We start from the raw sequence: 22,046 nt of genomic DNA, 5'->3' as shown, positions 1-22,046 counted from the left end.
TCATTCATTCATCCTTCTATACATTTGTCCCTCCCCCTACCTATCCACCATCCATCATTCATCCATTCATCTATGTATCCATTCATCCTCCCACCCACCCATCATTCCATCTTTCCATCTACCCATCTACCTACCCATCTACCCATCCATCCATGCAAGCATCCATCCATCCACTCATCCATCCACCCATTCATCTGTTCATCCATCCACATAGTCCTCCGTCCCTGTATCCATTTATCAGTCAATCCATCCATCTATCCATCTGTCCATCTACCCATCCATCCACCTATATCTATTCACCAGTCCATTTACATATCTATCCACCCATCTGCCCATCCATCCATTCATCCAGCACCCCTGCATCCATCCATTCATCCACCCCTGCATCCATCCATTCATCTGTGTGTCCATCCATCCCTCCATCCAACTATCATTCCATCCAGCCAGCCATCCATGCACCCATTCACTCATCTGTCTATCCATCCAGCCACCTATTCCTCTTACCTATTTGTCCCTCCCTCCATCCATCTACTTACCTATTCTTCCCTCCTTCCCTCTATCCATTTATCCATCCACCCATCTATTCATCAATTGATTCGCCTATCCCTGCATCCATTCATCTGCCCATTCACTCATCTGCTCATCCATCCATCCATCCATCCATCCATCCATCCATCCATCCACCCACCCACCCGCCCACCCACCATGTGTCCATTTTTCTGTTAATCTGCCTTTTTTTTTTTGGGGGGACGGAGTCTCCCTCTGTCGCCCAGGCTAGAGTGCAGTGGCACGATCTCAGCCTCAGCCTCCTGGGTAGCTGGGACTACAGACACCTGCCACCATGCCTGGCTAATTTTTTGTATTTTTAGAAGAGACGGGGCAGGTGATGGTGCCGAGATTGTGCCACTGCACTCCAGCCTGGGAGACAGAGCAAGACTCCATCTCAAAAAAAAAAGAGACGGGGTTTCACCATGTTAGCCAGGATGGTCTCGATCTCCTGACCTCGTGATCCACCCACCTCGGCCTCCCAAAGTGCTGGGATTACAGTCGTGAGCCACCGTGCCCGGCCTTTTATTTTTTTGAGACAGAGTCTTGCTCTTGTTGCCCGGGCTAGAGTGTAATGCCACGATCTTGGCTCACTGCAACCTCCTCCTCCTGGGTTCAAGCGATTCTCCTGCCTCAGCCTCCCGAGTAGCTAGGACTACAGGCAAATGCCACCATACCTGCCTCCTTTTTGTTTTGTTTTGTTTTTTTTTTTTGAGACAGAGTCTTGCTCTGTCACCCAGGCTGGAGTGAGGTGGCATGATCTCGGCTTACTGCAACCTCTGCCTACCAGATTCAAAAATTCTCCTGCCTCAGCCTCCTGAGTAGCTGGGATTACAGGCACATGCCACCATGCCAAGCTAATTTTTGTATTTTTAGTAGAGATGGGGTTTCACCATGTTGGCCAGGCTGGTCTCGAACTCCTGACCTTGTGATCCACTCACCTTGGCCTCCCAAAGTGCTGGGATTACAGACGTGAGCCACTGTGCCTGGCCTGCTTTTCTGTATTTTTAGTAGAGACAGGGTTTCACCATGTTGGCCCGGCTGGCCTCGAACTCCTGACCCCAAGCAATCTGCCCACCTTGGCCTCCCAAAGTGCTGGAATGACAGACGTGAGCCACTGCGCCTGGCCAATTTGCCTTTAACACTTTATTCATCAACTTTATTTACCTATTCATACAAACCTTCGTCTGTCTTTCCAACCCATCTACCATTCACTCATCGACTGATTCATCCATTCAGTATCTAGTCCTGTATCTATCTGTCCATCCAACTTCCAATCCACTCACCATTTATCAGTCAAGATGCCCACCCACCCAATACCTACCCATTCACAGCTTGGAACCAAACCCTATGACTGAGATGGGGACACAGAAATGACTCTGTCTTCTAGGATTCACAGTCAATGGGGAGAGGCAAATAATCTCCCCCACCACACTTCTCTCTCTTTCTTTTTCAAACACACACACACACAACACACACAGGGGCGAACAGGAAATTTCCAAAACATTATGATCAGTGCTAAACCCGGGGTACCTCCAAGATAAAGTTTGAAAAGCAGGCCAGGCGCGGTGGCTTACACCTGTAATCCCAGCACTTTGGGAGGCTGAGGCAGGTGGATCACCTGAGGTTGGGAGTTCGAGACCAGCCTGGCCAACATGATGGAACCCCCGTCTCTACTAAAAATACAGAAAGGTAGCCAGGCATGGTGGCGTGCACCTGTAATCCCAGCTACTCGGGAGGCTGAGGCAGGAGAATCGCTTGAACCGAGGAGGTGGAGGTTGTGGTGAGCCAAGATCACAGCATTGCACTCCAGCCTGGGCAACAAGAGTGAAACTCTGTCTCAAAAAAAAAAAAAAAAAAGAAAAGAAGAAAAGAAAAGGGCCGGGCACGGCACGGTGGCTCACGCCTGTAATCCCAGCACTTTGGGAGGCCGAGGCGGGTGGATCACACGGTCAGGAGATTGAGACCATCCTGGCTAACACGGTGAAACCCCGTCTCCACTAAAAATACAAAAAATTCTCCAGGCGTGGTGGCGGGTGCCTGTAGTCCCAGCTACTCGGAAAGGCTGAGGTGGGAGAATGGCGTGAGCCCGGGAGGCGGAGCTTGCAGTGAGCAGAGATTGCACCACTGCACTCCAGCCTGGGCGACAGAGCGACACTCCATCTCAAAAAAAAAAAAAAAAAAAAGAAAAGCAGGTAAATGGTGTCACGCACTGTGTGCCAGGATGAAGTGGCCGTAGGATGATGAGAGGTGGATATAAGGATAGCAAAGGCCACCTGGGAGAGGGACGGATGGAAAAAGGGAGGCGGAAGATTGCAAGGTGCCAGTAACAAGAAGATCTGGGTCTGGGGGCCAGTGTCCACCCCAGCCAGGAGACCTCTTGTCTGCACGACCTGCTATACCCTGACCACCCCCTGCCACCCCCACAGGCAGAGCTGACCTGTCCGGTAATCAAGGCAATGCAGCCGACCACCCAGCTACAGTTCACGAACCAGTTGTCACCCAGTGGGCAGTGCATCCTCCAGCCCCTGCCCACCCCTAGTCTCCCGGACAAAATGGAGAAAGTGCCTTCACAGGCCCAGCACGAGGGCCTCAAGTCCAAGGAGCATCTTCCGCAACAGCCTGCCCAAGCCAAGACGGTGTCCTGCCACATCCCACGCCTCCGGGCTGTGGTCGAGAGCCAGGCCTTCAAGAACATCCTGGTAGACGAGATGGACATGATGCACGCCCGCGCAGCCACGCTCATCCAAGCCAACTGGAGGGGCTATCGGCTTCGGCAGAAGCTGATTTCCCAGATGATGGCGGCCAAGGCCATCCAGGAGGCCTGGCGGCGCTTCAACAAGAGACACATCCTTCACTCCAGCAAGTTGTTGGTAAAGAAAATGAGGGCGGAGGAGGGGGACATCCCTTATCACGCCCCGCAGCAGGTGCGCTTCCAGCATCCGGAAGAGAACCGCCTTCTGTCCCTGCCCATCATGGTGAACAAGGAGACCCAGTTCCCTTCCTGTGACAATCTGGTCCTCTGCAGACCCAAGTCGTCCCCTCTCCTGCAGCCCCCAGCAGCTCAGGGTACCCCAGAGCCCTGTGTGCAGGCTCCTCATGTTGCCAGAGTCCAGGGGGTGGCCTTCCTGCCACACCAGACGGTCACCATCAGATTTCCCTGCCCAGTGAGTCTGGATGCAAAATGCCAGCCATTCCTGCTGACCAGAACCATCAGAAGCACCTGCCTCGTCCACATAGAGGGTGACTCAGTGAAGACCAAACGTGTAACTGCCCAGACCAACAAAGCTGGGGCTCCGGGGACACCATTGTCCAGAAGGTATAACCAGGCAGTTACGGGGCCATCCAGAGCCCAAACCCGGGGCCCTGTGAAAGCAGAGACCCCCAAAGCCCCCTTCCAGATATGTCCAGGGCCCATGATCACCAAGACTCTACTCCAGACATATCCAGCGTCCACGACGACCACCATCCCACCCAAGACTAGCCCAGTTCCCAAAGTAACAATAACCAAGACCCCAGCCCAGATGTATCCGGGGCCCACAGTGATCAAAACTGCACCTCACACATGCCCCGTGCCCACAATGACCAAGATCCAGGTGCACCCCACAGCCTCCAGAACTGGCACCCCACGGCAGACATGCCCTGCAACCATCACGGCAAAGAACCAACCTCAGGTTTCCCTTCTGGCCTCCATCATGAAGAGCCCGCCCCAGGTATGCCCAGGATCTGCGATTGCAAAGACCCCACCCCAGACGCACCCGGTCGCCACCCCAGCCAAAAATCCACTGCAAACATGTCTGGCAGCCACAATGTCCAAGACTTCATCCCAGATGAGCCCAGTTGGGGTGACCAAGCCCTCACCCCAGACTCACCTGGCAGCCATGATAACCAAGACCCCAGCCCAGTTACGCTCGGTGGCCACCATCTTCAAGACCCTGTATCTGGCCTCTCCAACAGTGGCAAATGTCAAGTCTCCACCCCAAGCGGCGGTAGCAGCCAGAACTCCCAACACCCCAGGCTCCATCCATGAGAACCTACCCAAGGCCAAGGCCACCATGAATGTGAAGCAGGCTGCAGAGGCGGTGAAAGCCTCATCCCCCTCCTATTTGGCTGAGGGGAAGATCAGGTGCCTGGCCCAACCACATCTGGGAACTGGGGTCCCCAGGGCTCCAGCTAAGCTTCCTTTGGAAGCCGAGAAAATCAAGACTGGCCCCCAGAAACAGGTGAAAACAGACATGGCATTTAAGACCAGCGTGGCAGTGGAAATGGCTGGGGCTCCATCCTGGACAAAAGTTGCTGAGGAAGGGGACAAGCCACCTCACGTGTATGTGCCTGTAGACATGGCTGTCACCCTGCCCCAGGGACAGCTGGCTGCCCCACTGACCAATGCCTCATCCCAGAGACATCCACCCTGCCTGTCCCAGAGACCACTGGCCGCCCTGCTGACCAAGGCCTCATCTGAGGGACATCTGCCCACTGAGCTGAGCAAGACCCCATCCCTGGCCCATCTGGTCACCTGTCTGAGCAAGATGCATTCCCAGGCACATCTGGCCACAGGTGCCATGAAGGTCCAATCCCAAGCGCCTCTGGCCACCTGTCTGACCAAGACGCAGTCCCAGGGGCAGCCGATCACAGACCTAACCAAGTGCCTCATCCCAGCACACCAGGCTGCTGATCTCAGCAGCAACACCCACTCCCAGGTGCTCCTAACAGGGTCCAAGGTGTCCAACCACGCCTGCCAGTACCTTGGTGGCCTCAGCGCCCCACCCTGGGCCAAGCCAGAGGATAGACAGACCCAGCCACAGCCCCACAGACACATGCCGGGGAAGACCACTCAGGGGGGACCATGCCCGGCAGCCTGTGAGGTCCAGGGTATGCTGGTGCCGCTGATGGCACCCACCGGACATTCCACATGCAATGTTGAGTCCTGGGGAGACAGCGGAGCCACACGTGCCCAGCCATCAATGCCCGGCCAGGCGGTGCCCTGCCAGGAGGACACGGTAGGCTCCCTGCTGGCCTCCTTGTGTGCTGAAGTAGCTGATGTGCTGGCATCCCAGGAGGATCTCCGCACTCTGTTGGCCAAAGCCCTCTCCCAGGGAGAAGTCCAGGCAGCTCTGAACCAGGCCCTGTCCAAGGAGGTCCTGGATGCCACTGTCGCCAAAGCCCTGCCCCAGAGCACGCTGAGCATGGCGCTGGTGAAGGCGCTGTCCTGGAGTGAGCTGCGCCTGACCCTGTCCCGAGCCCTGTCCCGGGGTGAGCTGCGGGCGGAACTCACCAAGGTCATGCAGGGTAAATTGGCCGAGGTCCTTAGCAAGGCTTTGATGGAGGAGGAGTGGGCGGCTCTGAGCCAGGCCCTGTGTCAGGGTGAGCTGGGTGCTCTCCTGAGCCAGTCTTGGTGTCAGGTGGCCCTGAGGACTGGAACCATCCTCCCCAAGGCCACCTCGAAATCAACAGGAAGCAGGGTGACTAAGACGCCGGCCCCGGCGGAGGTGGCCTGCAGGAGGAGTCTGTCGGCCCCGTGGGGGCCCTCCCTGGGCCCCGTGAGACCACAGACCAGCAAGGTCAGGGATTCCCAGGTTGGGATCTGGGGTTGCTTCACCATGGGCCAACCTGCCAGGCCCTTGGAGGAGGTGGGGGATGGGGCCATCTTGTGGGGATCACCCTGCTTACCTGTGGTCACTGTGGGAGCCTCTGTGATGGGTAGCGTCATCACCAGCATTCACCAGGGCCCCCTGATCACTGGCCTGTATCCCAGGCTGTCCCGGGAGATGGAGTCCAGCAGGGACTTCTCCTCAAACCTGGATTTGAGCCCCAAGTTCCAAAAGGAAAAAACACGCCTGACCCTAGAGCCTGGCGCATTGGCATCAGGTTTTAACCCCGAGGGGAGTGGGGAGGGCCCCAGGTTGCTCAAGCCGCCCCATTTGCAGCCACCCCCTAGTCTGTGGTAGCCTCTCATTGCCAATTATGTGGGCCCAAGCATGAGCCAGCCCTCCGTGACCTATGGCACGGCCCCGAGCTGCCACAGGCCACATGTGGTCAGCGGGGTGGCCTCTCGTCCATCAACCAGGGATGGTAGGTGGCCTCGGGTGGGCTTCCATACAACGTGGGTTGTGGGAGGGCTGCCCGTGTTCACCAGCCTTACCCCGCCTGTGGGGGCCCGACTTGGTGTCAGTCCTCAGGGGTTAGCAGGGCACATCCTGTCTCTACCAACCCTCAGTGGCTAGAGGCCAGCAGCAGGCATCCAGGGCTTCCAAGGAGAGCCTGGGGAGGAGGTATCGGCCCCCAAATTGCAAACAGGCCTCCCCAGGTACTAGGGAGGTGATGGACAAGGGGGCCTCAAGTCCCTTGCAGGTCACCATGGTGACCAAAACTCAGGCATCCAAGACTCGTGGTCTGTTTCAAGCTTCCCCCGGCAGTGCATTGGCTCAAGTTCGTCCCAAGACATCTGTCTGTGGACAGGGGAGGAATCGAACACAGGATTCTGTGTCTGCCCTGCTGTGCCCCCAGAAGCTAGCAACAGACCACCAGCCAGCCATCCTCAGTGAGCCAGTAGGTGGTTTGCCACAGGATCGAGACAGTGACCTGGCCAGGAGCTTCTCCCAGGGCTTTGTGACCTACAGTCAGGAGAGCAATTCCGGAAGCTCTCTGCAAAGCTCTAGTTCCCTCAGCCTTTCTGCTGTGTCTGTGGCCAGCCTGCCTGCTGTCAACAAGATAGATGAGTCATGGGAAGGCAATTTAGAAGGGGACCTTGCGGTGAAGTCCCTTTTTCCTCCGGAGTCCATGAGGATACTCCAGAGGTTTAAGGATACGCAAGAGACTGAAACTGGCTATAGGTACATGTCTCTACACTTCCCCTACTGGCCCACTCCAGCCTCGGAGAAAGTGCCCATTTTCCAACACAGCTCAGTGTCTAACTGCTTGACCTTGCGTGTTCACTGGGGCTCAGAGGCTGAGATCCACAAGTTCTCTTTAGGCAAGAGCTCTGTGAATCTGATTGAGGTGTCCCAGGCAACCGTCAAGACAGAGCTGAGGAGGACTCTGTCTTTAGGTACTGTAGTCTCCACTGCATATAAGCCACCATCTGTGGCCAACAGCTTGGCCCCAATTGTGTCCCAGGCTACACTGGCCAGTAGGGTAGCCCCAAACCTAGGCCAGGCATCAGGGTTCAGTAGGCTGGCCCCAAGCCTATCCCAGCATATAGCATCCAGTAAGGTGTCCCCAAGGCTAATCTGCCCATCTATGGGTAATTGGGTGACCCCAAAGCTACCACACTCCTCTGTGCCTAATAGAGTGACACCAAGACCAGCACAGCCATCTGTGGTGACTAGGAGGTCCCTAAGCCAAGGACACCCATCAAGGACCTTTGGAGTGGCCTCAGGCCAAGGTCACTAATTAATGGCTAACTGGGGGTCCCAAAACCTAGCCCAGCCATCTATGGACAGTGGGGAGCCCTCAAGCCTAGCCCAGCCATCTCAGGCCCCTGGGGTAACCTCAAACCTGGCCCAGCCATCTCAAGCCTTTGGGGTGTGTCCAAGTCCAGCCTACCCATCTCAGGCCACTGGGGGGTACCCAACCCTGGCCCAGCCATTTCAGCCCACTGAGGTATCCCCAAGCCCAGCCAACCCATATCTGCTCACTGAGGTGTCCCCAAGCGCAGCCTACTCATATCAGCCCACTGAGGTGTCCCCAAACCCAGGCTACCTCTCTATGGCCATTGAGATGTCCCCAAGCCCAGGATACCCATCTGTGGCCACTGAGGTGTCCCCAAGCCCAACCTACCCATATCAGCCTACTGAGATATCCCCAAGCTCAGGCTACCTATCTATGGCCACTGAGGTGCCCCCAAGCCCAGGCTACAGGCTATCTGTGGCCACTGAGGTGTCCCCAAGCCCAGGCTACCCATTTCAGCCCACTGAGGTGTCCCCAAGCACAGGCTACCTATCTGTGGCCACTGAGGTGTCCCCAAGCCCAGACTACTCATCTCAGCCCACTGAGGTGTCCCCAAGCTCAGGCTACCTATCTATGGCCACTGAGATGTCCCCAAGCCCGGGCTACCCATTTCAGCCCACTGAGGTGTCCCCAAGCCCAGACTACCCATGTGTGGCCACTGGGGAGTCCCCTAGCCTGGCCCAGCCATCTCAGCCCACTGAGATGTCCCCAAGCTCAGCCTACCCATCTGTGGTCACTGGGGAGTCCCCAAGCCTGGCCTAGTCATATCAGTGCACTGAGGCGTCCCCAAGCCCAGCCTACCCATTTATGGCCACTGATGGAAGGCCAGGCTACCCATCTGTGGTCACTGGTGAGTCCCCAAGCCCAACCTACCCATCTCAGCCCACTGAGATGTCCCCAAGCCCAGCCTACCCGTCTCAGCCTACTGGGGAGTCTCCAAGCCTGACCCAGCCATCTCCCACCATCAGAGTGTCCCCAAGCCTAGCCATGTCATCTCAGACTATTGGAGTATCCCCAAGCCTAGCCATGCCATCTCAGACCATTGGGTTGTCCCCAAGATTAGCCCAGCCATCTCAGACCACTGGAGTGTCCCCAAGCCTAGCCATGCCGTTTCACACCATTGGAGTGTCCCCAAACCTAGCTCACCCATCTATGGCCATTCGGGAGTCTCCAAGCCTGGCCCAGCCTCCTCAGGCCACTGGGGAATCCCCAAGCTTGACCTGGCCATCTCAGGGCACTGGGGTGTCCCCAAGTGTAGCCCACCAATCTGTGGCCAGTAGGGTTTCCTCAAGCCTAGCCCAGCCATCTCAAGCCGGCGGGGTGTCCCCTAGACGAGATTACCCACCAATGGCCTCCAGGGTGTCCCCAAGCCAAGCTCACGCATCTATAAGCAGCAGGATGTCCCCTAGCTGAGCTCATGCATCTATGACCTGTAGGGTGTCCCCAAGCCAAGTTCATCGATCTATGCCCAGTGAGGTGTCCCAAGCCTTGCCCAGCTATCTCAAGCCACTGCAATGCCCTTAAGAGCAGCCCATCAACCTATGGCCTGTGGTGTATCCCCAAGCCTAGCCTAGCCGTCTCAAGCCACAGGGATGTCTTCAAGGCTAGCCCGCCGACCTATGACCTGTGTGGTGTCCTTAAGCCCAGCCCAGCCATCTCAAGCCATTGGTGTGTCTCCAAGCCTAGCCCACCCATCAGGACCCCATGGGTTGTCTCCAAGCCTAGCTCATCCATATGTGGCCAGTGGGGTGGGCCCCAGCCTAGCCCACCCATCTCAGACCACTGCAGTATCCCCAAGGCAAGCCCAACCATCTGTGGCCTCCAGCCCAGGCAAGACATATTCATCCTGTACCCTAGCCTCCAGCCTAGCCGAGCCAGCCATATCCCCCAGTCTATTCCCACCATCTGTGGCCCACAAGGAAGCCCTAAGCCTGGCTCAGTCACCCCCGGACACTGGGTTGGCCCCAAGCAGATCCCAGCCATCTGTGGTCAGTGGTACATGTCATGGCCCCAATGAGGCATGCTGGGGCTCTAGGCTGGATTCAAATCTGCAGTGTTCAAGGGTGGATTCAGTAGCCCCATGTCTGTGTCACCCATCAGCGTTTGTTTCAGTTAGCCCGGTGGACCATATCCCTCTGTGGCTGGAAGTATGGACCCGGGTCCGAACCAGCCATCCCTGGGTACTGGGGTGAACCTATGTGAAGAACCTCTGATGGTTAGTGAGATGGTATCCAGTCTCCCGGACTTCAAGTTCAACGACGTGTCCCTTGGGTTCCATCATCCACCCAGGGTTGGTGGGAAGCATGTGTGTCCACCCTCTGTGGTTAGTGTTTCAACACCAAATCTCCCTCATGCTGATGAGGAGGCCTGTTGTGTAGGCCAGCGAATCACGCCTCTGTTCAGGGGTGTGGCTATAAGCCATCCCCAGGAGCCCTTGGCTGATGCTATGTTCCTCAGTGGGTCTCAGGGGACCACATCTCCTGGCCTAGCTGGGAGTCTCCCCTGGAGAACCACAGCAACTGGCATGGGCCAAAGTCAATGTCAGGTGGCCAACGGCGTGGCTTCCCTTGCATCCCAGGTCTTAGAGGCAGGTGGCCCTTTGACGCAACCCTCTGGAACCACAGGGATGGCCCCCAGCCCCTCTCTGGCTTCAGCGCCCAACAGACTGGCCGTGACTCAGTCTAATCTTTCCCTGAACAGCGTGGGCCCCAGCAGCTCCCAGATCGGTGTGGTTATTCCAAAAAACATAGACCGCTGGCACCCTTCTGAGGCACCCATGGTCCCACCCAGTTACCAGCAGAGAGATATGATTCCGCAGGACTCTCTGAAAAGCAGGGCTGGTCGTGGTGCGGCAGGGGGTTTCGTAGCCTGTAGGATGAGCATGGGCGCCGTCCCAGGCACTCTGCCTGGTGGCATAACCTCCAGCCTTCCCCCGGGGTCCACCATCCGAGGCATGGGTCAGAGCTTTCCCACAGGCTCTGTGTCCAGTTGGCTGGCTCCCAGTCTGATGGCAGACAGAAAGAAGCCGAGTCTATCTGTAAGACCCTCCGCTAGCTTAGCTGCTCCAAACTTGCTCCCAGGTTCGGGAGTGAGTGGCGTGAGCCCAGTTGCCCCCCCCGGTTCTGTGCCAATGATTGGGGCCCCTAGTGTGGCTCAGAGCTGCTCCAAGGGATCCATGGTGATTGACATCACTGCCCCTCCTTACCTGAAAGCCCTGGCTGGGGAGAGGTCTATAGCCCCCTTGCAGATGCCCCACACCACCAGCCTGGCTCCAGGTCACTCCTCAGCCCCGGCAGCTAGTGGCACAGTGAGGAGTCTACAGCCAGTGCCTACGGTTCTATCAAGAGCCTTAAAATTGAGCCAAGATGCTGGGATAATGCCATCTGGGGCCACAGGGGATCAAGCCGAGCTAGGAGAATTGGATGAGGCTGTGTCCCAAGTGTCAGGATCAAGTGGATCCAGTGACCTAATCAGCAAAGCCAGGGTCATTGGCGCAACCCCGTGGATGTACCCCAGTCCTCTGGGAGCTGATGGGGGCCATGATCATAGGTCCCTGTCTGAGAAAGGGACTCTTCCCCAAGGCCAAACACCATTGTTCAGGAGGTGGCTCCCAGCCATGCTAGTGGCATGGTCCCTGTCCCTTTCCAGGCCCTGGGTTTAGCCACTAAGACCCCCTCAGTTTATCAACAGGGGTCTGTCGTTCATGTCATACCCCAAAACTACTCTCAGGGTACAGTGGCTTCTAATGTAGTCTCAGGATCACCCCAGCTGGCCTGTGGCAGTTCTGAGGCTTTCAGATTGCTTTCAGTGTCTGTGGGCAGGATGGGGAATTCTAGTGTTCCTCAGAGGTCAGGGACTGCCAGCATAGTCTCACATGTGCCACCATATTCGTCCTCGGCTAGAAGGGCATCGTCCAGTCCCTTCCAGACAGAAGTTGTCCCCAATCCATTCCAGAAAACAGTGTCTGGAAACCTGGCTCAGAGCAGCTGCTGGGACTCCATGGGCCCTAAAAATTCCTACAGATCCGTGCATGGTAGGATTGTTCCAGAACTGCTAGAAAGTTCTGTGGCCAGGGTTAGGCCCTCCCGGTATGTGCAAAGACAACCATCCCAGGCCTCAGCTCGAGGTGGTGCAAACTCCACCCATAGGCCCTCTGCAGAGGTAAGGCCCGTCATCCGCACTGGGGAGATGACACACTCCTCGGCCATTCCTCCGCTGGCCCTGGGAGTTCGGAGGGCGTCTCTAGGCTACGAGTCTTCCCCGAGTGGTTCCCTGCCGCCCCTTTTTTAACCACGAGTCACCGTGGGGATCGCAGGACTCCTATAGCCCCCAGAATCCTGCCCTTAGTCACAAGGCATCCCTGAACTCCACTATACTCCAGGGCCCCGCGGACGCTGGTGTGGCTAGTGGCCAATCGTGGAACCACGCGTGGGAGCCAGCCGGGTGTGCTGCGTCCTGGGACACCCGGCGCAACAAGGCGGTGGTGCATCCCAGGCAGTCCAGGGAGCCGATGGTGTCCATGCAGGCTGCAGAGGAGATCCGCATCCTCGCAGTGATTACTATCCAGGCGGGCGTCCGTGGCTACCTGGCGCGTTGCAGGATCCGGGTGTGGCACCGGGGGGCCACGGTCATCCAAGCTGCTTGGCGCGGCTACCGTGTGCGGCGGAACCTGGCACACCTCTGCAGAGCCACCACGATCATCCAGGCTGCCTGGCGCGGCTACAGCACCCGCCGGGACCAAGCCTGGCACCGGCAGATGCTCCACTCCGTCACGTGGGTGGAGCTGGGCGGCCGGGCCAGGGTCATGTCTGACCGAAGCTGGTTCCAGGATGGCAGAGCCAGGACAGTATCTGACCATCGCTGCTTCCAGTCCTGCCAGGCACACGCTTGCAGCGTCTGCCACTCCCTGAGCTCCAGGATCGGGAGCCCGCCCAGCGTGGTGATGCTAGTGGGCTCCAGCTCTCGCACCTGTCATACCTGTGGACGCACCCAGCCCACCCGCGTGGTGCAGGGCATGGGCCGGGGCGCTGGGGGCCCCGGGGCAGTGTCTTGGGCCTCCACCTACCAGCGGGCTGCCCCGAGTCCCAGGCAGCCGCATCGCCAGGACAAAGCGGCCACAGCCATCCAGTCCGCCTGGAGGGGCTTTAAGATCCGCCAGCAGATGAGGCAGCAGCAAATGGCAGCGAAGATGGTTCAAGCCACCTGGAGAGGCCACCATACCCGGAGCTGTCTGAAGAACACAGAGGCGCTCTTGGGACCAGCAGACCCCTGGGCCAGCTCACGGCACACGCATTGGCCCGGCATCTAGGACCCTGGCTCCCTATAGTGGGGACTTCTTGGGAGGCACTCATGGCTCTCTGGGTCTAATGAATAAAGTCCTCCAGAGCCTAGATCTTGGGTGATGTGTTCTGGGTTAATGGAAGTGGCTTGGGTATAGTGGGGGAATCGAACATCCCAGGGGGAAGAGAACTCTGAAGTTTCCAACCATGCAGTATGCATCTGGGGTCTGTGGCCAGCATGGGGACCTCAAGTCTTTCCTGGAGGTCAGGTGCCGCCAATGTGGTCTCAGCTGTGCCCCTGCCATATCCATGTACAGGTAGTGGGGTGGTGTCCAGCCCATCCCAGGTGGAAACTGTCCCCAGTGCACTCTAGAAATGTGTCTGGGACCCGGCCCAGAGCACTCACCTCAAGTCCCTCACCCCTAAAAAATCCTACAGGATGGCTGGGTGCGGTGGCTCATGCCTGTAATCCCAGCACTTTGGGAAACCAAGACGGGTGGGTCACCTGAGGTCAGGAGTTAGAGCTATCAGCCTGGCCAACATGGTAAAGCCCCATCTATACTAAAAAAAATACAACAACAACAAAAGGCCAGCCACGGTGGCTCACACCTGTAATCCCAGCACTTTGGGAGGCCGAGGCGGGCGGATCACCTGAGGTCAGAAGTTCGAGACCAGCCCGACCAACATGGAGAAACCCCATCTCTACTAAAAATACAAAATTAGCTGGCCGTGGTGGCACATGCCTGTAATCCCAGCTACTCAGGAGGCTGAGGCAGGAGAATCGCTTGGACCCAGGAGGCGCAGGTTGTGGTGAGCCAAGATTGTGCCATTGCACTCCAGCCTGGGCAACAAGAGCTAAACTCAGTCTCAAAAAAAAAAAAAAAAGAAAAGAAAAATTAGCCCGGCATGGTGGTACACGCCTGTAATCACAGCTACTTGGGAGGCTGAGACGAGAGGTTGCTTGAATCTGGGAGTTCGAGAATGCAGTGAGCTGTGATTGTGCCACTGCGCTCCAGCCTGGGCGACAGAGTGAGACCCTGTCTCTTAGAAAAAAAAAGGGCTGGGCATGGTGGCTCATGCCTGTAATCCCAGCAGTTTGGGAGGCCGAGGCGGGTGGATCACTTGACATCAGGAGTTCGAGACCAGCCTGGCCAACATGGTGAAACCCTGTCTCTACTAAAAAATACAAAAATTAGCCGGGCCTGGTAGCAGGCACCAGGAGGCTGAGGCAGAAGAATTACTTGAACCCGGGAGGCAGAGGTTGCAGTGAGCCGAGATTGCATCACTGCACTCCAGTCTGGGTGACAGAGCAAGACTCCGTCTCAAAAAAAAAAAAAAAAAAAAAAAAGAAAAAAGAAAAAAAAAGAGAGAATAAAAGAAAAAGAAATCCATAATACAAATGCTAGAAAGTTAGAAGGTTTCAGTCATGTCCCCAAAAGGCCCCAGTCTGGGTGAGACAGAGGACAGAGGAGGATGAGGACAGAGGAGAACAAGGACATTCCCAGCCCTGTGGGTTCAGGGATAGGAGGGAGGTGGGAGCAATAGGGGCTCCCAGAGGGGGGCAACCTGGCTGGAGGAGGGGCAGAGGGAGTGACAGCAGAGGTTTGGGCAGCTGTGGAGCCAGGAGTAGGGGGAAAGAGGACGGCAGGGGCAGGGTGTCTTCAGTGGATGACTGGCTTTGAGAGCTTCTGGATCGTCGTGTTTAGAAGGGGTGGAGTCCAGGTGAAGAGGGCGAGAACTGCACCCGGGGGAACAGGAGCGCCCCAGGGAGGTCCCACACCCTGAAGCCGCACCTGCGCCTCGCCCCTGCACAGCCCCTTGCTCCGCCAGCAGGGAGCGCACACGCAGGTGCAAGGAGCTCGCACCTGGGCACACGACTGGCCACACACCTGTGTAGAGCTAGTGGCAGGCCCTCCCGGCACAGGAATGGCGCGCCCCCAGCTGCCGCCACTTCTGCTTTTGGTGCTGGTGCTGCTGCTGAAAGCTGACGGTACTAAAGGTAAGAGCTGGTAAAAGGGAGGCTCAGCTTCCAGAAAGCGGAAGGGTGGGGGTGGGGGACACACAGCCCAGTCACACACCTGGCTTCTGGACCCCTCCCTCAGGCCACGCTGGTCCGCCAACCCTCCGAGGAAGGCTGGCCTTTCCCCCAGAAACAAACGGAGCAGCTGTGAGGACAGATGAGGCACCGCTGCTCCCAAGCCCTGGGGCTGTGGGTTCTGCAACTCCAGTGAGCCCTGAATCTGCTGGAGGCGACAGACGGCCTCACACCTACTTTGGGGCTCCTTTTCAAATCTGTTCCTTTTAGCCAATCCCTAAAGGGAGAATGGTGAAGACCGCAGGGCCATGGGGGTTCCAGGGAACAGGGACTCACTTCCTGGTCATCAAACGTCTGTGGTTCCCATGAGAAGTTCTTCTGGATGTCTGACTCAATTCCCTCTTGCTCTCCTATAAGACAGTGCCTACGGTGGAGGGGAGGAACCTTGAGCTTCTCGCATTCCCTTTTTCTGCCCTTTGCCTGCCACTATGTCGTCACTCTCTCTGACCGGTGTCCTACCCCCGAGACCTGTAATAGCAGAGCAGAGGCCACCATGGTTGCTGAAATGCTCATTGCAGGGAAGGGTTTCATTCAGAAGGCACCACTTTTATCTCCATTTCATAGCTCAGGAAACAGGCTCAGTCCAGCTTGTCCCAGACCCAGATTGGAACTGGTTGACTTCGCTCATATGAGCCTCCCAGTCTAGGAGTCTCTGGGAAAAGCAAACACCCCGCACAGTGCCTGGAAACAGCTTTATTTTCACCTTCTGGTCAACTCTTCAGCAGCTCACCAGTGCCTACTCAGTGCCAGGCACTCAGCAAGGCTTGTGTCCTCCAACTCTTCCTCTTTCAAGTCCTCTTTCAAGTCGTCTTTCAGTTCACTAAGCACTCAGCTCCCCAGAATTCTGACTTGGCTTGGGGTCCACTATGGCCTCTGAATCATCTTCATTTCAGCAGAAACACAGGACAAAGTTCCCTGAGGGGCCTTCTGCCCAGCTCCCCAGTCACCTCAGGCCAGACCCTCTGCTACGCTGAGCCTCAATTTCTCATCTGTTAAACGGGGATGAAGTCCAGCCTGAGTTCCATGCCTCTTCTAGACTCAGCTGTCATCCCCACAGGGCCTGGGGGGCTACATAGAGATCTGGGGAGGGTGGCATGTGGACCCAGCCCCCTCAGGGCCAGTGTTGTGTGTTATTTCCGCATTTCTGCTGCCTGGGGTGAGTCAAGGAGGAAGCACAAAGTTTGGCCCAGAGCAGAGTGGATGGGTGGAGCAGAGAGTTGATGAATGAACTTGTAAGTGCCTAAGAGGCCCAGTCACCTGGAACTGGGTGGGAAGTCATTGTGGGAGGTGGCTCATGAACTATTTACCCGCCCTCAGCCTGGTCCCTGGACTCCATGCCTGGGATGCGATGGGAGCCAGGGAGTGGCTGGACCAACATGCAGAAGGGTGGGTTCCAGAGACATGTTCCCAGCGCCCGCATCTTTGTGTCTTCCATTAAAGTTGAGGTTAGCCTAGGGGTACCTGGAGAAAATTAGGGCTGATCCTCTCTGAGCTCATAGGTGGATCTTTATAGTTGAGTGTCACTGTGCACCCACTGTGTTTCTATTCTATTGTGTGTGTTTTTTTGTTTTGTTTTGTTTTGTTTTGTTTTTTGAGACAGAGTCTCACTCTGTCTCCCAGGCTGGAGTTCAGTGGTATGATCATGGCTTACTGCAGCCTTGAACTCCTGGACTCAAGCGATCCTCCCACCTCAATCTCCTGAGTAGCTGGGACTAGGCATGCACCACCATGCCTGGCTAATTTTTTTTTTTTTTTTTTGTAGAGACAAGGTCTCGTTATGTCTCCCGGGCGGGAGTGCAGTGGTGCAATCATGGCGCACTACAGCCTTGAATTCCTGGGGTCAGGCAATCCTCCCGCCTCAGCCTCCCCAATAGCTGGGAGCACCTGGCTTGTGTACACCCGCTATGAACCTGATTGATGAACTGTCAGAGGCACCGGCGCCACATGATTTCCATTTTACAGAAAAGAAAACTGAGTCCCAGAAAATTTAAAGGAGCTGCCCAGCACTGCCTGGGATGCAGTCACTTCCCATGTCCAAAGGGCTTCTAGAGCTCTGAGCCAAGAGGACTGGGAACACTGATCTGCACTTGAACCCAGGCTGTGGGACTTCAGACGAGGAGCAGGAATTTGAGGGGGAGCTTCAGTTTCCCACTGAGTGCTCACATGGTGTCCTAAATCTTTCAGGTCTCCCTATGACCTGGACAAAAAAATAAATTAATTAAAAATAAAAATGGGCCGGGCGCGGTGGCTCACGCTTGTAATCCCAGCACTTTGGGAGGCCGAGGCGGGCGGATCACGAGGTCAGGAGATCGAGACCACAGTGAAACCCCGTCTCTACTAAAAATACAAAAAATTAGCCGGGCATGGTGGCGGGCGCCTGTAGTCCCAGCTACTCGGAGAGGCTGAGGCAGGAGAATGGCGTGAACCTGGGAGGCAGAGCTTGCAGTGAGCCGAGATTGCGCCACTGCACTCCAGCCTGGGCGACAGAGCGAGACTCCGTCTCACAAAAATAAAAAATAAAAAAAAATAAAAATGAAAAGCCTGGGCACGATGGCTTATGCCTGTAATCCCAGCACTTTGGGAGGCTGAGGCAGGTGGATCACCTGAGGTCAGAAGTTTGAGACCAATCTGGCCAGCACAGTGAAACTAAAAATGCAAAAATTAGCCAGGCGTCGCCACGCCTATAATCCCGGCTACTTGGGAGGCTGAGGCCGGAGAATTGCTTGTACCCAGGAGGTGGAGGTTGCAGTGAGCTGAGATCGCACCACTGCTCTCCAGCCTGGGTGACAGAGTGAGACGCCATCTCAAAGAAAGAAAAAAAAGAGAGAGAGAGAGAGTCTCTCACTATGTTGCCAGGCTGGTCTCTAATTCCTGGGTTCAAGTGATGCTCTCACCTTGACCTCTCAAAGTGCTGGAATTACAGGCGTGAGCCACCACGCCCAGTTCCCAATGATGTTTTTCTTTCCAGGTACTACGACCTCAGGGAACAGTATGAAGACATCACCCCTCAGCTCTCTGATTTTTTCTCCCTTCACCCACGGCACCCACAGTTCAGGGGAACCCCCCCAAACCTACTCCAGCACCGTGAGTTTGGAGACAGGCTCCATAACCCACCTCAGCCCCTCAAGTTCGGGGGCAACCCCTACCATCCAGCCAAGCCCCAGCTCCACAGATTCAAGGATGATTCCCTCCTCCCCACAACCAGAGACAATCACGCACCCTAGTTCTGGCTCCCCCATTGCAGAGCTCACCCCCTCTCCCACCCTCCCCAGTTCCGAATCTCTGACCCTGCACTGGAGCCCCACTTCCCACAGCCCCGGAACAGAGCCCTTGACCTTCACTGACCAGACCTTGGAGCCTCCTGGCCCAGGTGAGTATCAAGAGATTTGGGTGTTTGTAGGGAGGTGGCGGGTGTAACAGGCTGCAGTTTGGGAACTGACCACCAGGGGGAGGTACAGCCCCGAGAATGCTCTAGGAAGAGCTTCCTGTCTCTGCTCCATTGTCTAAAGCCCTTCATGCTATGCGCATTTATTAAGTGCCTAGTGTATGTCACGGCTGGGCACGCAGTGATGGGCAAAAAGAGAAACTAATACTTGCTGTGGTGGGAAGACAGGTTATACATTATGTACTTGGGCCTGGGCAAAATAGCAGGACTTTGTCTCTACAAAAAAATCTAAAAATGGCCGGGCACGGTGGCTCACGCCTGTAATCCCAGCACTCTGGGAGGCCGAGGGGCGGGGGGGGGTATCATGAGGTCAAGAGTTCAAGACCAGCCTGCCCAAAATGGTGAAACCCTGTCTCTACTAACACTACAAAAATTAGCCAGGCGTGGTGGCAGACGCCTGTAATCTCAGCTACTCAGGGGAGGCTGAAGCAGGAGAATCGCTGGAACCCAGGCGGCAGAGGTTGCAGTGAGATGAGATGGCGCCACTGCACTCCAGCCTGGGTGGCAGAGTGAGACTCTGTCTCAAATAAATAAATAAATAAATATAAAATAAAAATGGCTGGGCGTGGTGGCTCACATCTGTAATCCCAGCATTTTGGGAGGCCAAGGCGGGAGGATCACCTGAGGTCAGGAGTTCAAGGCCAGCCTGGCCAACATGGTGAAACCCCGTCTCTACTAAAAATACAAAAATTAGCCAGGCATGGTGGCGGGCACCTCTAATCCGGGCTACTTGGGAGGCTGAGGCAGGAAAATAATTTGAACCCAGGAGGCGGAGGTTGGAGTGAGTCCACATTGAACCACTGCACTCCAGCCTGAGAGAGCCAGGAATAGTGGCACCCGCCACAAATCAAAAAAAAAAAAAGATTCCATCTCAAAAATAAATAAAGTAATTAATTAAATAAAATTTAAAAATTAGGCTGGGCTCAGTGGCTCACGCCTGTTATCCCAGCACTTTGGGAGGCCGAGGCAGGTGGATCACCTGAGCCAATGAGTTCAAGACCAGCCTGGGCAACATGGTGAAACCCCATCTCTACTAAATATACACAAATTAGCTGGGTGTGGTGGCACACACTTGTAGTCTCAGCTACCGGGGAGGCTGAGGTAAGAGGATCACTAGATACTGGGAGATGGAGGTTGCAGTAAGCTGAGATAACGCCACTGCACTCCAGCCTGTGTGACAGAGCAAGACCCTGTCTCAAAAAATAAAAAAATTGGCCGGGCATGGTAGTGCATGCCTGTAATCCCAGCTACTTGGGAGGCTAAGGTGGGAGGATCTCTTGAGCCCAGGAGATCGAGGCTGCAGTGAGCTGTGATCGCACTACTGCACTCCAGCCCGAGTGACAGAGTGAGACCCTGTCTCTAAAATAAATGATTAAAAAGTGGCAGCCTCAACTGGAGAGGGAAGAGAGCTCAGCTTCCTGAGAACAGATTTAAAAGGCTCTGGGCCCTGATAGGTGTCTTAGGCTTGTGGGGAATAGGGCCCAGTGCTGACTCTGAGCTCATTTCCCCAGCTCCAGGTGACACTGAGCCCCATGAGTTACACAGGAACCCGAGTGTGGTGGTGGTTGTGTGTTTGCTGGTGTCTCTTTTGCTCATTGGATCTGTAGTCATGGCTGTGAGATTCTGTCACTGGGATGAGTCCAAGTTTGAGAACCTGGATGAGGTGTCCACGGTAAGGTAGGGGCTGGGCTGGGGGCTCAGCCCTGGGGCCAAGGCAGGGTTGGGGGAGCTGCCGTCCCAAGCAGGGCCAGCCTGGGCTGCAGAGCCTGTTGGTGTCTGAATGCCTCCCTGTGTGTTCCTTCCTCAGGAATCCATGAATGACAGATTGTCCTTTGCCTACCACCTCCAGGAGTGAGCCCTGAGGAGCCAACAGAGATGGGGGCGTGGATGGGGCTGGGGTCCCTGGGGAGGAGCAGAACCTGAGGAAATAAAGGCCCTACCATTCATCCAAGGCCTCCTGAGTTATGGACTCGTGTGACAAACATTAACTGAGCACCTACTATGTGCTGGGCTCTGTGCTGAGGTCACAGTGGGGACCATGTCTTTACTCTCAGGGGATCCACAGACTCAAGGCAGGGACAGATAAGAATCAGGAGATCACTTGGCTGGGTGCGGTGGTTCACACCTTTAATCCCAGCACTTTGGGAGGCCAAGGCGGGCAGATCTCCTGAGCTCAGGAGTTTGAGACCAGCCTGGCTAACATGGTGAAACTCTGTCTCTACTAAAAATACAAAAACTAGCTGAGCGTGGTGGTGGGTGCCTGTAATCCCAGCTACTCAGGAGGCTGAGGCAGAGAATCGCTTGAACCGGGGAGGCGGAGTTTTCAGTGAGCTGAGATCGCCCTACTGCACTCCAGCCTGGGCAACAGAGCAAAACTCCATCTCAAAAAAATAAAAATAAAAAGAATCAGGAGATCACATGAGATCTTTGCAGGTGGCGCGGAAGGCCATGGAGTCACAGATTGAGACTGTGGCCAAACCACAAGGGCTGCGGTGTCCAGTTTTGCTGAAAAGGTAGGGAGGCCTCTCTGAGGAGGTAACTTTTTTTTTGCTTTGGGATAGGATCTTGCTCTGTTGCCCAGGCTGGAGTGCAATGGTGCAGTCTGGGACTACAGGGCCACGACAGTATGCCTGGCTAATTAAAAAAAAAAAGGTGGCCGGGCGCGGTGGTTCCCGCCTGTAATCCCAGCACTTTGGGAGGCCGAGGTGGGCACATCACGAGGTCAGAAGATTGAGACCATCCTGGGTAACACAGTGAAACCCCGTCTCTACTAAAAATACAAAAAATTAGCCGGCCGTGGTGGCGGGCGCCTGTAGTCCCAGCTACTCAGGAGGCTGAGGCAGGAGAATGGTGTGAACCCAGGAGGCAGAGCTTGCAGTGAGCTGAGATCGCACCACTGCACTCCAGTCTGGGCGACACAGCAAGACTGCATCTCAAAAAAAATAAATAAATAAAAAATAAAAAAATTGGGCCAGGCATGGTGGCTTACACCTATAATCCCAGCACTTTGGAAGGCCAAGGTAGGTGGATCATTTGAGGTCAGGAGTTCAAGACCAGCTTGGTCAACGTGGTGAAACCCCATCTTTACTAAAAATACAAAAATTAGCCGGGCGTGGTGGTGTACGCCTGTAATCCCAGCTACTAGGGAGGCTGAGGCAGAAGAATTGGTTGAGCCTGGGACGCAGAGGTTGCAGTGAGCTGAGATTGCACCATTGCACTCCAGTCTGGGTGA

At 55.7% G+C, this 22,046-nt stretch overlaps 3 protein-coding genes across 3 annotated transcripts in view; all 3 read left to right on the top strand.

Moving 5' to 3' along the window:
* IQCN (IQ motif containing N) overlaps positions 1-13,385 on the top strand; it is a 14,438-nt gene extending 1,053 nt beyond the window's left edge. Inside the window, 3 exon segments of the mRNA XM_032170141.1 lie at positions 2,976-3,082; positions 3,084-6,107; positions 12,377-13,385. Coding sequence (XP_032026032.1) covers positions 2,976-3,082; positions 3,084-6,107; positions 12,377-13,303 — 4,058 coding nt within the window. The 3' untranslated portion in view covers positions 13,304-13,385.
* On the top strand, positions 7,623-9,027 carry LOC116478698 (uncharacterized). Its single transcript, XM_058425853.1, has 2 exons — positions 7,623-8,382; positions 8,425-9,027. The coding sequence occupies exons 1-2, from the start codon at positions 7,942-7,944 to the stop codon at positions 8,755-8,757; spliced, it is 774 nt and encodes a 257-aa protein (XP_058281836.1). The 5' UTR covers positions 7,623-7,941; the 3' UTR covers positions 8,758-9,027.
* A 1,815-nt stretch (positions 13,386-15,200) lies between the features above and the next one.
* On the top strand, positions 15,201-20,669 carry CIST1 (colon, intestine and stomach enriched 1). The gene is made up of 4 exons (XM_058424905.1): positions 15,201-15,264; positions 18,293-18,739; positions 20,326-20,486; positions 20,622-20,669. Exons 1-4 carry the CDS (start codon positions 15,201-15,203, stop codon positions 20,667-20,669), a joined length of 720 nt encoding a protein of 239 aa, XP_058280888.1.
* Positions 20,670-22,046: the final 1,377 nt, after the last annotated feature.

The sequence above is a fragment of the Hylobates moloch genome, unplaced genomic scaffold (genome assembly GCF_009828535.3).
Source record: "Hylobates moloch isolate HMO894 unplaced genomic scaffold, HMol_V3 SCAFFOLD_12, whole genome shotgun sequence".
NCBI classification, from domain to species: Eukaryota; Metazoa; Chordata; class Mammalia; order Primates; family Hylobatidae; genus Hylobates; species Hylobates moloch.
This window is presented reverse-complemented; position numbering and strand designations above follow the sequence as displayed.